A 15892-nucleotide genomic window follows, 5' to 3' on the forward strand; every position below is an offset into this window, starting at 1 on the left:
AGTCATATTACGGCATTGTAGTTATTAGTTAAGTATATATGAAAATGGCTGATCTCTATAAGTAGAATAGCCGCTATATAGAGGTCCAAAACTTTAAGAAAATTATTAAATATTAAAAAAAATATTATTCTTCAATTTTATTTTACATACCGTTGATTGGATAGAAACAAGTTGCTTTGATTATACTCGCTTTTAGGACGGTATCAATAACAGTTAACAATCATAGATTCGAGTCTGTACAAGATCGTAAATCTATGGATTTAATAGTAAACCTTACACATTTTACAAAGTGGCAACTCAGTTAAAACTTCAAACGTCAAAGTCGTACCCGCGAGTGTCCACAAACAAAAGTCAAAATCAAAAAATTCAAAATTGTCATTTGAAAATATCAATGGCAAGTGGCAGCTGCGTTAGCAGCTGGTAGTGTTTGTAAATTATATCGTTTGTATCAATTAATAATTTACAATCTGATATTTACATACTTTTCTGTGAATTCGGAGTATGGCGATCACGCCTGCTCACTGTTAAAACCCTTTGTGTTTAACTGAAGCAATCATTCAGCGCTACACGGATTGTTTCGAAAAAATGGATGTAACAGGATCGATTAACAATGAAGATTTGACTGAGGCGGTTGAAAATGAGGAAGACGTGGACTATTCGGAGGAGAGAGAGCTGGTGGAGGACTCCTGCTCTACCAAAGTGCTGGACAATTGCGCGGAGCCTCGCGACAAATATCGGATTGTATACATTCTGTTCTATTTATTCGGAATATCTTCTCTCGTGCCTTGGAACTTCTTGATAACTGCTAATGACGTAAGTAAATATTATTAATTTTTACTATAATTTGAACTACTATATACACACAGAAATCATCTAAAAAGACTAATTATGTATTTAAGTAAATAAAGGAAAACTGATACAGTAATTATGCTATGCAATTAGCAACTGTGAACAATTATCCTGGAAATAATGGTACATTATGGCAGTAAAAGTAAGGTCTTGTACATATTTTATTCTTTTCCTTCTATAAAATAGTGACCTTTTTAAAGTGATAGAAAACAAGCATAAAATATAAAGAATTTTATGTAATTATTCTGCTAATTATCCTCTTACACTGATAGTATATTCTGCTGTTGTTTTTAAACTGGGCTTAAATACAGCTACACAGCTGTGTTTGCCTATCTATGTGTGCGAGTTGATAATAACATTCTTATCATTTGCAAGAAAGGTTCCTATTTCCTATTTAAAACAACTTATAGCTAATATTAAATCATTATTTTCTCCTGCACTGTGTCTCAAACAGTGAAGTAAAAGCATAAAACCTGCATACCTGAAGATTTTGAATTCCTCCTGTGTCCTTTCAAGCAGAAACTAAATAAAAATGCATTTTTGTATGAACAAAGATACAGAGAGTCAGTTAGTTAGGCTATATTTAACTTGAAAACTAATGAATCATAATTTTTATAATTTATATAATTCATAATCATATTTTTAAAAAATTATGAAATCTAAAACTAAGAGAGAGAGAGGGCATAAGATATCTTTTATCCCTTTGCAAAGGTCTAGCATAAAGTTAAATAAATTAAATATAAACATGATTGTGCATAAACTGAATCATTGATGATTCATAATAATCCTCTAAACATATATCTATAATCTACTTTAATGTACTATATTATAAAAAAGTAGGGCATTTGAAATTTGATTCATTTTTTTATATTGAAAAACGAATGTTGCTGTAGTTTATCATATCAAGAAATAACACATTAAATTGTGTTAGTAAAACTTACAAATAACTTAATGAAATAAAAGACACTGTGTTCTTTACATTCATACTAAATCCCACCCAAAATTCTGATGGCCTTTGAGTTATATTGTCTTTATCATCATCATCATCATCATCATCATCATCATCATCATCATCATCATCTTTAACAGCTGTTGGATGAATAAAATTAAATACTGTACTAAACTAATTAAAAACTGTTGTAAATAAAATTATTTACAACAGTCTACAAAGAGAGATTTGATAGCCTAGTGAATATGACCTCTGCCTTCGGATCTGAGTTATGTGCATTTTAAGAAATTAAATATCACATGTCTCAAACGGTGAAGGAAAAACATTGTGAGGAAATCTGCATACTAGAGAATTTTCTTAATTCTCTACAAAAGTCTAAAGTCTTCCAATCCATATTGGGTCAGCGTGGTGGACTAAGGCATAACCCCTCTCATTCTGAGAAGTGACTAGTGCTTAGTAGTGAGCAGAATATGGGTTGATACAGATTATAGAAAAGTACAATATTTTGTCTATTAGGCAAGTTGTATCTGTGGATGCAGCAATTCTAGCATATCATGGTTACGCCTCTTCCTTATTAAGATATGGATTGATACTTTGGGGTAATTCAACTGAAGCGCATCTAGCATTTAAGGCACAGAAACGTTGCATTAGGGCTATATGTAATGCTGATTGGACGGATAGCTGCAAGCCTTTGTTTAAGAAGCTAAAAATTCTACCACTTCCATGTTTGTACATATTTGAAATCTGCATTTTAATAAAAAAGAATCCCGAATATTTCAAGTTTAAATCAGAATTAAACCCAGAGTCAAGGCTCAAAAATAAATTATGTGTACCCTACCAACACTTGGCCTTGTATAGGGATAATGTGTATTGCTCAGCTATACGTATTTATAATAAGTTGCCACCGCACAGTTATGATATGTCATTTTTGTCTTTTAAAAAATATTTATTGAAATTATTATTATATAAAAATTATTACTGTGTAAAAGACTTTTTAAATGACAAATTCTGAATGCAACAATAAATGTAATCAGTTATGATTTTCTTATAAATTATTGACAATTTTAATTTTTATTCCTGACATTAATTTTTAATTTTTGACTTCATTTTTTTAATTATATGACATTGATTGATTTAATGTTGCATTACACCTGACATAGCATTTATATTGACATTGTTTAATGGATTCTGATAGTATATTAATTATTTTTATTTGATGTTAAGAATGCTTCGTTAAATTATGCTAATTGTACTTGTATTTTTTTTTTTTTTTATTTAAACCATGTTCACCGATTGAATATTTAATTATTGGAATTATGGAATTATTAGTTAGTATAATATTATTTTTAATATTCATACACCTGTCAAGGTAGAAAGTATGTATGTCTATAGCAAGTTCTGTAAACCTTCTGTACTTTCTTATGAATAAATAAATTATTATTATTATTATTATTATTATTGCCAGGATGTTAATTTAATTATTTGTGCTTTACACACTGCCATTGTTTCAGTATTGGATGTACAAATTCCGTGATGTTGAACCAAACAACCTGACCATGTATGTGCGGAAGACACAGTTCCAGGCAGAGTTCACCTCCTACCTAAATGTAGCCACTGCAATACCCAATTTAATATTCCTCATACTGAATTCACTATATGGACATTGGTAAGGATATATTATTAGTTATTCCTTAGAATGAGACTGATCTCGAAAATAGGGATGATGACTAGGTTTGAATATATTGATTTTTATGATACATTCGGGTAAATAAGGTTAATGTTAACTAATTTATACATAAAAAGCAAAGATTGTTTGGATATTTGCAAAATAAATAAGATTATAAAATTTCAAAATCTATTAAATTTTTTTTATCGTAATTTGATGAAAATTCATAAAGGAATGTAAAGCTTCCTTACATTAAATGTGACATTTTTCAATAAATGAACTATAAACATAAACGCACAAATAACAAAGATATTAGTATATTTGTTTGAACGCCCATACAAACCTAACAATCAGCGAGCCAACGACGTCACTAAATCGTGCCATTTTGTATGGAGCGTTTTTCAGGGATCCGTGGCAGCGCCGCAAATCTGACCCTTTAAATCCCTGTAGCTCCGAAAGTAATGATCTCAGATACCCTGTTACTTTTACAAAATTGCTTTGCTATTAGTATACTCTTAATTTACATACAATTTAAAAAACTGTCATCATCCCTATTGTTGCATGTGTTCTACTTAAAAGAAGCGCAAAATAAAAGTTTGGGGGGTGACAAGTAATAGGCATACTAAGGTTGTATCTGTGGCCTTCATCTAATTGGACTATCTAACACAATAGGGATGATGACAGTTTTTTAAATTGTATATAAATTAAGAGTATGCTAATAGTAAAGCAATTTTGTAAAAGGAACAGGGTATCTGCGATCATTACTTTCGGAGCTACAGGGATTTAAAGGGTCGGATTTGCGGCGCTTCCGCGGATCCCTGAAAAACGCCCCATACAAAATGGCGCGAACTAATGACGTCGTAGGTAATGTAATGATCGTTAGATTTGTATGTGCGTTCAAACAAAATTACTAATATCTGTGTTAAAAATGTCACACTTAATTTAAGGAAGCTAAAACTGTATGAACTTTCATCTAAGTAATTACGATAAAAGATTTTTAATTGATTTTTGAAATTTTATAATCTCATTTATTTTGCAAATATCCAGTCAATCTTTGCTTTTTATGTATAAATTAGTTAACATTGACCCTATTTACCCGAATGTATCATAAAAATCAATATATTCAAACCTAGTCATCATCCCCATTTCTTTTTTAAATCCAATTAGTAGTTCCTGAAACTAGCACATTCAACCAAACAATCTCTTAGCTTTTGAAAACACTTGTAGGGTTCTCCTAAAATAATGAACTTACTGACTTCGTCACTTATGAAGCAACTAGTGGACGCCCGGGACTTCGTGTGCGTGGATTTCAGTTTTTCGTAAATCCCGCGGGAAGGTTGAATATTTCCAGGATCAAAAATAGCCCATGTGTTAATCCAGAGTGAAATCATTGTAACGACATGATTTTTGTCAAACGTTAACCGTTTACCTCTCAATAGGAAAAAATCCCCCGATTTTGGAACATTTCTGAGATTAGCGCGTTCAAGTAAACAAACAAACTCTTCAGCTTTATAATATTAGTATAGATAATAATAATAGAGTAGAGTATTAACTAATTCAAAGTATGACAACTTAACTACATATATCTTTTTCAGGATATCAATAAAAACCAGATTGCAAGGCTCCCTAATAATAGTGACACTAGCACTCCTGGTGACGACGTCATTCGTGCAAGTGGACACTGACGACTGGCAGAACACTTTCTTCATCATCACCATCGTGTCTGTAGTCATTATGACAGGTATGATTATACCCACTAAAGTGTTTTTAGGTAGCATGGGTATGGTGACAATTGCCTTAAGATGTTCATAATACGTTTAACGTGAATCGCGACAAACTTTCAAGAGTGAAAAGAACTGTCACCGAACTCATGCTATCTGAAAAACACTATATTATAAGTTGAATGTATGTATTAACAAATAAGGCAATATAGATATATTTTACTGGGTAAAGAAAGCCTAAAATAACAAAATATTTTTTGGGAAAATACAGAATTTCCTTTTTTGAAAAGGGTTAGAAAGTAATTTAAAGATTCTCCGTATGTTACCTTTTAATAAAGAAAGAATAGTTGAAGGACCTAAATGTAATCCAATACGGTCATTTACCTCAAACCATCCAATTTAGTTTTAAAATGAATCTTAATTTACGGTTGACATTTTATAAGGGCTAAAGTAAATCGGCAAACCTTCAAGATGTGTTTAGATTAAATGGGTATTAATAATGCAAAAAGCCAAATAACCTTAAAGCCAAATTGTTTTTGTACCAAAATCCTATTCCTGTTTAGAGTTCCTTTATCTTAAATCTTATACCATTCACATAATTCGTTTAGATGTTTTTATGTTCCCTTGATATAAAATTTTCCGATTTTAGATATTCAAATGAGGTTGCTTCAATAACGTGCATTGTTTGTTATTCAAATAATAAAAATTTGGAAAATCTCAATCAGAATAAAAATCAGTCAATAAATTATTTAAAACTAGCGGACGCCCGCGACTTCGTCTGCGTGAACCCTACTACTACGCCTACCCCTTCCCTACCCCTATCTTACTACCCCTATGGTAGGGACCATGCGACGGCGACGGAAGCTTAAAAAATGGAGTAACTTCTCCCGTTTTCTCAACATTTCCCTTCACTGCTCTGCTCCTATTGACGGTAGCGTAATGAAAAGTATACTTTAACCTGCCCAGGAGTATGAAAAATAATTGTACCAAGTTTTGTTAAAATCCGTTGAGTAGTTTTTGTTTCTATAACGAACATACCACGCGACGGAAGCTTAAAAAATTGAGTAACTTCTCCCGTTTTCCCAACATTTCCCGTCACTGCTCTGCTCCTATTGATCGTAGCGTGATGAAATTATACTAAAACCTGCCCAGGAAAATGAAGAATAATTGTACCAAGTTTCGTTAAAATCGGTCGAGTAGTTTTTGTTTCTATAAAGAACATACAGACAGACAGACAGACAGACAGACAGACAGACAAAAACTTGACTGATTGCATTTTTGACATCAGTATCGACCACTAATCACCCCCTGATAGTTATTTTGGAAATATATTTCATGTACAGAATTGACCTCTCTACAGATTTATTATAAGTATAGATGACTAATTTTCGTCCAATATATATCTTTTATATTAATGAAAAAATGCCCATTTAATGTGTTGTCTTATTTGATATACGACATACATACCTACTAAACAACGTTTTCCGTTTTAATATTATTTAGAGTCCTTGTAGGCCTATGATGCTCTTTAGGACATATCTCAAGACGAAGAGACAAATAGGGACCAATAGCCGCAGAATCGAAAACATTTTTTCGATGGGACGAAAGGAATACAGATTTTTTGGCATTTTTCATCTCGAGACATGTCACATCATGTGCCTATTTTGGTAGCATCTAGGTTCCAGACCTTAGATGGTCAGTGAAATATTAGGATGTTCTTCCTTCTAAGAAATTTTCCATAATTTTCATTGCACCGTCTGAATCAATTTAAATGCATGGAAGCAGTAAGTAAGTTCTTAGAATTATGTTTTTAAAGTAATAACCAGATACTTCTCTAAGATATATTATAAATTTGTATGACACAACTAATGTATAGTAATTGTAATTAATCAATTATAATAATTACAATGAACTTTGCATCTGGCAATATATTATAATTAGGTTATCATCAGTGCGCGTTCGCAGTTAATGCAAGCGTTACAGATATATAGATTCAAACTGGCTATCTTTTATTTCAGACAAAAGATACAATACGTACTACAATTACCAATACTGATCAGGAATCGATTCATTCTTGTATATGTATGACCCTCCGCCCTCCAGCTGTATGGTCCAACGAAGTGGGAAGTGGCTGGATGAGGAAGGTAGAGGATCGTGTGTGGAAAGGCCTATGTCCAGCAGTGGACGAATACAGGCTGTTGATGATATGTTTGACTAGCAGACGCCTGTTTTACCTGCGTAGCTCCGGTTCCTGCGGCAATATAGAGATAAAATATAGCCTATTTTCATCATAGGTAATGTAGAGTTTCTTCGAAATCGATTTAGTAGTTTCTAGTAAGTCTGTGAAAAGGTAGCAGACAGACAGACTTCAGAACCGATTCATGCGTCAGGCCATGGGTGCTCAGTGGTTTGTACGCAGTAACGACCTACATAGAGACCTAGATCTCTCTACAATAGCCCAATATATGAAACAGCTCTCGAAACGCGATTTTGCGAGTGCCGCCACCCACCCCAACCAACTAGTGGTTGAGGCTTGCAACTACACCCCCAATCTCAACGCCGATTGTAGATCTAGTCTAGATGCCCGAAAAATGCCCTTAACGATTCTGACGATGACTTGATGACCGACAATGCTTCCCAGGCAACACAAACACAAGCTACACAGCGTCTTCGCCGGCGAAGACGAGATCCCCATTATTTGGCGTAGGTTTTTAACCTACGATCTCGGGGTCGCCCGGACTAATACACTTAGCCCGAAACACCCTTCCGCAACGGACCTCTAAGCCGAGGTCCGAGTCTCAGAGGAGACACCCTTAGCTAGTCGTTCTGCCCACACCTGCTTCTGCCTTCGGACCCCATCCGCCGATATTTTTGCGCTCGCCCAAAACCCTCGGTGACGCCGCTGAAGTCCAAAGGCACTTACGAGTACATATTCAGGAAAAAAACTTACTATCGCATTTATAATAATTTAGTCTAGAATAGAAATAATGTCATAATCTGATATGATGAATGAGAGATGTAGATTGGCTTCTTCTGTAGTAGGAAAAATATAACATCCCTTTAGTGTATCTAACCTTGGATTTACTAGGAATTTAAAATAATATAAATTAAAACCACTTAAAGGCATATTATGCTAATCCGGATAATGCATCGTGCAAGCAGTTCTGACCCGTTATGCAAATCTTACGGACTATCGCGCCGTAGGTCAAATGCGATAAGATCTAAGCTAACATTTCTATTTATTTCGCTACCTTTGACCTTATTTTGTTACGTATCCACTGCGGTCTACTTTGTAAGGTATGTAATTCATTAGGAATTTGTTGGAATTAGCAAATTCGAAATTAGCTATTTAGAAATGTTATAATTGAATTTTTCGTGACCAATAAGTTCACAAAAATTTTACCAGAGCGCGCTTGATATTAGTGTAGCCCTAATACAACATTTATAAAGTTACTTTAAATGATTTGTGGTAGAACGTGACGCTTTTATAAATATGTTTTGTGCGATTTCCCTTAACTTTCAGGACGAGACCACTTATAGGAACCGAACTGAATTATGCAAAGAAAGAAGAAATATTATTTACTCCAAATATAATCATTTTAGAACACATATTCCTTGGGCATTCCTAATTAGTTTTCGTTAAAGAATATAAACCAAGAGTTATGGTAAATGCTAATTCACATCCTGTATAAAACCTTCTACGTAGGTACGGTTTTCTCCAAAACTGGAGCATCTTCAATTCTTTAGGGCATGTCGTTGACGCTTGAATTCGTCTCTATTGAGGAGAATAGCAAAATAGATTGTTTATTTGCAAAACTACTGAGTTTTGCCATTGAACTACTTAGTTTTGTCAAAGTATGACTCATCAACCTGTTTATAAAATTAGTCGATAAAATCTTTTACCTACCTAATACCTTCCTATATTTATCGAACTGTGCTAAACGACCTTGCTGTGATACCTATCGAAAAAGGTATCTTATCTGAATGCCGAAAAAATCTAAATAAAATTGCAATTGACAATCTTGTTTTTACCTGACTGTCGGAAGGATTAAGGACATTTTATACGTATAGTGTTGATACAGAAAATCGTGGCTTAGCCGCACGACATCGCACGAAACTACGATGTATTTCGCAAAAGTTTGCGACTCAACGCATATCAGCGTTGTGACGTCACTCCAATATACAAAGGCCAACGATGACAGTAAATCGCATAGCTACGCGGGCCAGCGACGCAGCGATAAGCGAACTAAAGCGTTATTGTGTAAGAATGCCCATCCTGTTCGTCCCCATCGGTTCAATGTCCTTCCGAGCCGAGGTCAGAGTCTCACAGGAGACGCCCTTAGAGAGTCCTCTATACCAAAATGAAAAACCAGAACTTGTAATAGGGGAGCCGAAGAGGCGATTTTTGCAGTTACTCGAGCGCGGCAGGTGAACATATTCGTAAGAGACTATACCATGCTCGCTGTTGAGTATCTCCACCAAGTATGAGCTCTTAATATTGGTGGGTATGTTTAGGCAGCTAAAAAATAAAATAACTTCAAAAATACTCATCCAGCACGTCAAATATGGATAAAGTGGATTACTTGATAGCTATAAAAGGCGTGTATTTCGAAAATCTAACGATTTGACCGTATCGTTCTAAAGTTACAAAATAAAACCCTTATATTTCAGTATCCGAGCGCGGTAAATTTTTACTTATTTTGGAAAAAATAATCGCTATTATTATCTGATAATTCCAGTAAGCTGAAATAATCAAAATTGCCTTCAAAGCCTGCAGTTTATTTTTCCCACCGCTAAAAGCGAAAAAAGTATTATCTACCTAATCGGTCCCCATGACGATTAGTAGGACTGCAAATTTAGCATCCCGTGCTCCCCTACTATAAATGGTGCGAAGTCCACCGAATTCTTAGCGATATGGGTAAACGGCCATGAAAAATAATAATTATAACTAGGAACAATTAAATATTATTGCGGTATTTATCATCAAGGTCCAATATCAACCACGTGTATCTTCCAAGGACAAGGCATGGGTAAAAACCCCACATATATGTTTTAATACTTGCGCTCGAGAAAAAGAAAAACTTGCAATGCAAAGGCGGCATTTTATTATTTTAGTATTTTAGTTAAGTGCGAACAATTTTTGGATACACCGCCCAAAAATCGTTTTCACTCGATACCTACTAAAGTAGTCCGAACTAGGCCTAAGCCTTCTCTGGTTCTGGCCAATCCTTCAAAAATATTCTCTTTTGTTGCAGCTGCCAGCGCAGTGTTCATAGGCTGTCTAGTGGGCATTGCGAGCAAATTCTCCGAAGAATACATGGCGGCCGTGGTCAGCGGTCAGTCCTTGGGGGGCATTATAGCCGCCATCGCGCAAATCATATCCCTAGCCTTCAAAATATCCCCCTTACACAGCGCAATCATATACTTCAGTATAGCCGACATCATGGTTATACTGTCGCTTATATCGTACGCTATGTTGTATAAAATTGACTTTTTCACATATCACATTCTAAGAGGGTCTGGTATGGCGACAAATAGACACAGGGAGGCGTCTATGCTGGTTATACTGAAGAAGATCTGGGTGTACGCCTTCAGTATTTTCGCCGTGTTCGGGATATCCATGGCGGTGTACCCCGCTGTCACTGTTCTGGTGGAGTCTCACCCGGTCACCGCGGGCACCGATTGGAACAGTGAGTTGTTTTTAGCTTGAATTAATAAAAAACTGAACTGCTTTAGTGGTTAATTGGTGGCTTCGGTTCACGAGGTCCTGGTTTGGGTTGTGAAATACTGATCATTTTGTTATACTTTGAAATTTTGAGTAAAAATTTTCAACTTAGATATAGAAAAATACACCCCGTGCCTATCATTTATTATCATAAATATCTGTTATTGGTTGTTTAATAATAATATTAACTTAGCCTGCTAATCTGCATTGGATCAGCCAAGAAGGAAGGCCTGCCCATAAAGTGAGCTGTTTAAATAGGCCAATAATGATGACCTACCATTATCAGCCTCAACAAGCGTAGAATTTGATATGGGATTTAGAAACAGTAATACAATTGTTTAATACTATAGTACACGAGATGAGGTTAGGTTGCTTACGCATTTTATTTTGTCTAGTTAAACTAAATAAAATGTATGAGTATCTATTTATTTAAATTAAAATTAAAGAAACATCTTTCTTTTATAATCATTAATATACATCTTATTTTTATACTCATTAATGAATTTAAAAATAACTAGTAGTGTGGTGCCTCAACAAAATGCTTCAATGTCTGAAGCAATATTCAATTTGTCTATTAATTTCTTTCAGAGATATTCTTCGTGCCGGTGGTGAACTATCTGATATTCAACTGCGGCGATTACTCCGGTCGCTTGGTCGCTGGGTTTTTATTACGGGTATGTTGATTTTTTTTGTAATCCTTATTTTGCTAATCGCTGTTCGTCAAATTGTACAAACTGTGTAATTATATTATTTCTATCAACTGTGTATATGTCGTCACCAGGTAATAGACTTGATTGCATTATGATGATCGCTATTTCATGAAATAGTACCTAGTATTTAAAGAAATAGTTTACCAGCAGGCCGCTGAAACATACTATATTGTTTTTTCAAAGTGTTCCGGAGGACGACTTTAAAACTTTCTTACTTAAATTAAGTCTAAGATCAGGTGAGGATCTAACTCACCATGCATCAGAATTAATATTGGATCTTGCAATGTTAATTATGTCAATACAAACATGACCAGCACAAAATTCAGGATGACATATATCTCATCTCAGAAAATTGCAAAGAATGACATTTGCAGATCTGGTTTTTAGAAGTTAAATGTTATTTCCAGCCATACAACCAGTGGGTGATCGCCGGCGCCAGCCTGCTGCGGCTGGTGGGCGTGCCGATGCTGATGCTGTGCAACGCGCAGCCGCGCAAGCACCTGCCTGTGGTGTTCCTGTGGGACTACGAGTACATCCTCATCATGATCGTGTTCGCCTTCACCAACGGCTACCTCACCAACATCGTCATGATCAACTCCACCAGGTATGAGTGTACAGTGCGCGCAAGCACCTGCCCGTGGTGTTCCTGTGGGACTACGAGTACATCCTCATCATGATCGTGTTCGCCTTCACCAACGGCTACCTCACCAACATCGTCATGATCAACTCCACCAGGTATGAGTGTACAGTGCGCGCAAGCACCTGCCCGTGGTGTTCCTGTGGGACTACGAGTACATCCTCATCATGATCGCGTTCGCCTTCACCAACGGCTACCTCACCAACATCGTCATGATCAACTCCACCAGGTATGAGTGTACAGTGCGCGCAAGCACCTGCCCGTGGTGTTCCTGTGGGACTACGAGTACATCCTCATCATGATCGTGTTCGCCTTCACCAACGGCTACCTCACCAACATCGTCATGATCAACTCCACCAGGTATGAGTGTACAGTGCGCGCAAGCACCTGCCCGTGGTGTTTCTGTGGGACTTCGAGTACATCCTCATCATGATCGCGTTCGCCTTCACCAACGGCTACCTCACCAACATCGTCATGATCAACTCCACCAGGTATGAGTGTACAGTGCGCGCAAGCACCTGCCCGTGGTGTTTCTGTGAGACTTCGAGTACATCCTCATCATGATCGCGTTCGCCTTCACCAACGGCTACCTCACGAACATCGTCATGATCAACTCCACCAGGTAAAAAAAAGATCATCATCATTACTACTGCCTTCTGGACTAGGGCTGCCATTTTCTCCCGTCTTGCCATTGCAAACCCCCCAAATGTACATCAGCTCTTCGATCTAGAGCTGTCATTGACACTTTATATTTTGCGACTCATTGAGATATGACGATAACTATGGTCCTTTTAAGAATGTCTTCATTTTAAATTCGGTCTCAAGCATAGCTGTCTCAATCGTCCCTGAGTGACTTACATGTGATGCGTGGGTCTCCTCCTGGGGGTACTGGCATCGAGGCATTTCTTGAAAAAAACTGGTTGGTATTTCATTTTTTTTTAAATATTCCAGGATGGTGGAGATGCACGAACGGGAGAAGGCGTCCTCCGTGATCGCGACCATGCTCAGTGTTGGGCTGACGGTGGGCGCCGCCGTGGGCATGCTACTAGTGAGATTACTATAGACTAACATTAAGACGTTAAGAGTCGATTAGACTATGCGATAAATAGGCCAATCAAGGAACCCAGGGGCCAGTTTCACCAGCTACTGATAGATGTTGGATATAAATGTCACTTTTTCACTTTATGTCAAATGATAAAGACTAAACTTGTGAAGAAACTGTCACACAGTTAACAGGTGGTGAGACCGGTCCTAACTTAGGGCCGAATTCCCCATGTTTTAAGTGTCGAATGATCTAAACATGAAAATTTAAAATTTATATTTTAAATAAGCTTAGTTTACTTTTGAAAAGTCAAGTTATTTCATAATTTAATGGTGGTAAAGTCAAAAAAATTAAAATTACGAGGATTCCAAATGCGCCTTGGTCCGAGAAGAGCCCACAACAAACTCAGCCAAGGTTTATATTTTTTAGTTTACGTAATGTAAGTTTTGTCACTTTATTGATTTATGTCAAAACTTGTGAACTATTTGAGTTTGTGACACTTATCAGGTGGTGAAACTGGCTATGTATCCTATTTTTTTTGTAGTCTCGTGTTATCGGTCCTTTAATTATATTCTAAACACAGAGATGGTGAACCTTTTAGTGCCACGTGATTAAATAATAAGAGCATATCAATGTATGTACTTATTATTATTTTTAGTTTTTTTTCAATTTTATTAGACCTATTGCAACTATTGCTTCGTTAGACCAGTTGTCACCCTGTTATAATTAAGTCCTGGGTTGGGGTGGGTGGGTTGACTTCTGTGTCGCGCTAATTTTGGTTAGAAGTCATGAATTTAAAATTAATAGCAGGATTAAGCAAAAAAGGTTCGCCATCCCTGATATAACAAAGCTATGAATTAAATAGACGCGCTCTTATTTTGTATCTGGCATCCGACGTTTTGACTTAATTTGATGTTTCTACAAAAATAATATTGAAGACTACCAAGTTGTAGATTTATTATGTAAATCCAGTCTCTCGTTATATTATAATTATAACGAGTTAATTTTGTTGTATAAATATCTATAAATCTTTCGATCTTAGACCAGTTATAGAAGGATCGGTATCGCTCCAAAATTCACGAACAAAATTGTCTGTCATTTTCTGAGGAAAACGAGATTAGATTTGTAATAGATCTTATACTAAACTAAAAGTTATTGCCCGTTTTTTTACACCATTCAACTACAAAAAAAGGTGTTTTTACAGAGCTCGTTAACCGACGTACACGATTACAACTATGATATCGATATCTCTAAACAAATTTTACAATCTCATTAGATCATTGATCATATACTTTGACAGAAAAGTAACGTCAAAAGTGGTGGGTCCTATGCAATAAATTGGTCTGAACTACTAGCATGTATTCACAGAAACATTTTTTTTATTTGGCCTTAACCAGGACTCGAACCCTGGATTACCAATAGTGAAAAGAGCTGTCTTTAAACGCCTCTATGTGTTTTTATAGCAAATAAGCAGCAAATTGTGATATTAACGATTTTTTATTTTATCTTATTTTTAAGTGTACTTGCCTTTAAAAGTATCTTAATTTTTTTTATTTTATATAAAATACTACAGTAAATGAAATGTACTTTAATTTTTTATACATAACTCAAATGCACAATGATGACAAGTAAAATGTATTTTCATATAATATGATTTTATTTAAACTGAGTTGGGGTTTTCTATACCAGTACATATATGATATGATACATAATAAGTAATATCGTGTAGTTTTTTTACGCTTTTACAGGTGAGTATGAGCTAATTTACTAAAAAAAAATATAGGAAAGTACTATACTTTTATTCCTAGTTAAGAAAGATCTATAAGATGTGACTGGAAGATAATTACACATGTTTATATAGAAAGCTCGATTTCTATTTATATTTTTTTTACAAAATATTTTTTATTGTGGTCACACTGTTATGACACGTTTATTTTTTATTAAGTGCAATTTCACAAAACATTACAATAAATTATATTTTTTTGTTAATTTTATTTTTTTATTTATTAAGTAAAATAAATGCACATATAATTTTGTTTTTATTTATATTATATCATACAATATACATATTTACAAATGTATATATTTAGTTTATCATATCAATGCCCCGTAGAAATTGTTATAGTGTACAATATTAATGTTATACAATTCCATTCCGTCTTAGAGTAGTATTAGTATCGATATATATCTCAAAGATATGCTAAGCGTAATTGTGTAGATCTCATAGTATAATGATGTATGTAATTATAAAAATATAGAGCAATTTTGAAGTGGATATTTTTTAAATATTTTTTTTTTTCAAATAATTGTAAATACACAGGGTGGAAATAAGAACATTTATTGTATTTTGAGATTTTTTAACCATTTATTGATTTTATTAATTTATGTCATTGTAAAATATGGAAAATCATTGTAGACAAATTTAAATTAGCTTTTATAAAGAAAATATTGATGTATTTTTTTTTTGTATTTAAGAAACTATTGTCGTTATAGCAAGTTATCTTATTTCAATTATGAAAGAATTAAAACTGCTAAAATTGCATTTCGAAAATTGTTGTTATTCAAAATTATAATAAGGGAATCTAAATTATTA

General features: G+C 34.9%; 1 protein-coding gene across 1 annotated transcript; it reads left to right on the forward strand.

Moving 5' to 3' along the window:
• Positions 1-320: 320 nt before the first annotated feature.
• Positions 321-15334, forward strand: LOC112048757 (equilibrative nucleoside transporter 3). Its single transcript, XM_052883637.1, has 7 exons — positions 321-813; positions 3310-3464; positions 5060-5205; positions 10441-10875; positions 11499-11584; positions 12028-12617; positions 13209-15334. The coding sequence occupies exons 1-6, from the start codon at positions 586-588 to the stop codon at positions 12295-12297; spliced, it is 1320 nt and encodes a 439-aa protein (XP_052739597.1). The 5' UTR covers positions 321-585; the 3' UTR covers positions 12298-12617; positions 13209-15334.
• Positions 15335-15892: the final 558 nt, after the last annotated feature.

This window comes from Bicyclus anynana, chromosome 9, assembly GCF_947172395.1.
Source record: "Bicyclus anynana chromosome 9, ilBicAnyn1.1, whole genome shotgun sequence".
Taxonomy (NCBI): domain Eukaryota; kingdom Metazoa; phylum Arthropoda; class Insecta; order Lepidoptera; family Nymphalidae; genus Bicyclus; species Bicyclus anynana.

Excerpts from the sequence above, each read along its gene's own strand:
- LOC112048757 (XM_052883637.1), top strand. The coding sequence starts at position 586 with ATGGATGTAACAGGATCGATTAACAATGAAGATTTGACTGAGGCGGTT. Across the intron at positions 10,876-11,498 it reads CGCGGGCACCGATTGGAACA|AGATATTCTTCGTGCCGGTG; the intron begins GTGAGTTGTTTT and ends AATTTCTTTCAG. Across the intron at positions 11,585-12,027 it reads TCGCTGGGTTTTTATTACGG|CCATACAACCAGTGGGTGAT; the intron begins GTATGTTGATTT and ends TGTTATTTCCAG.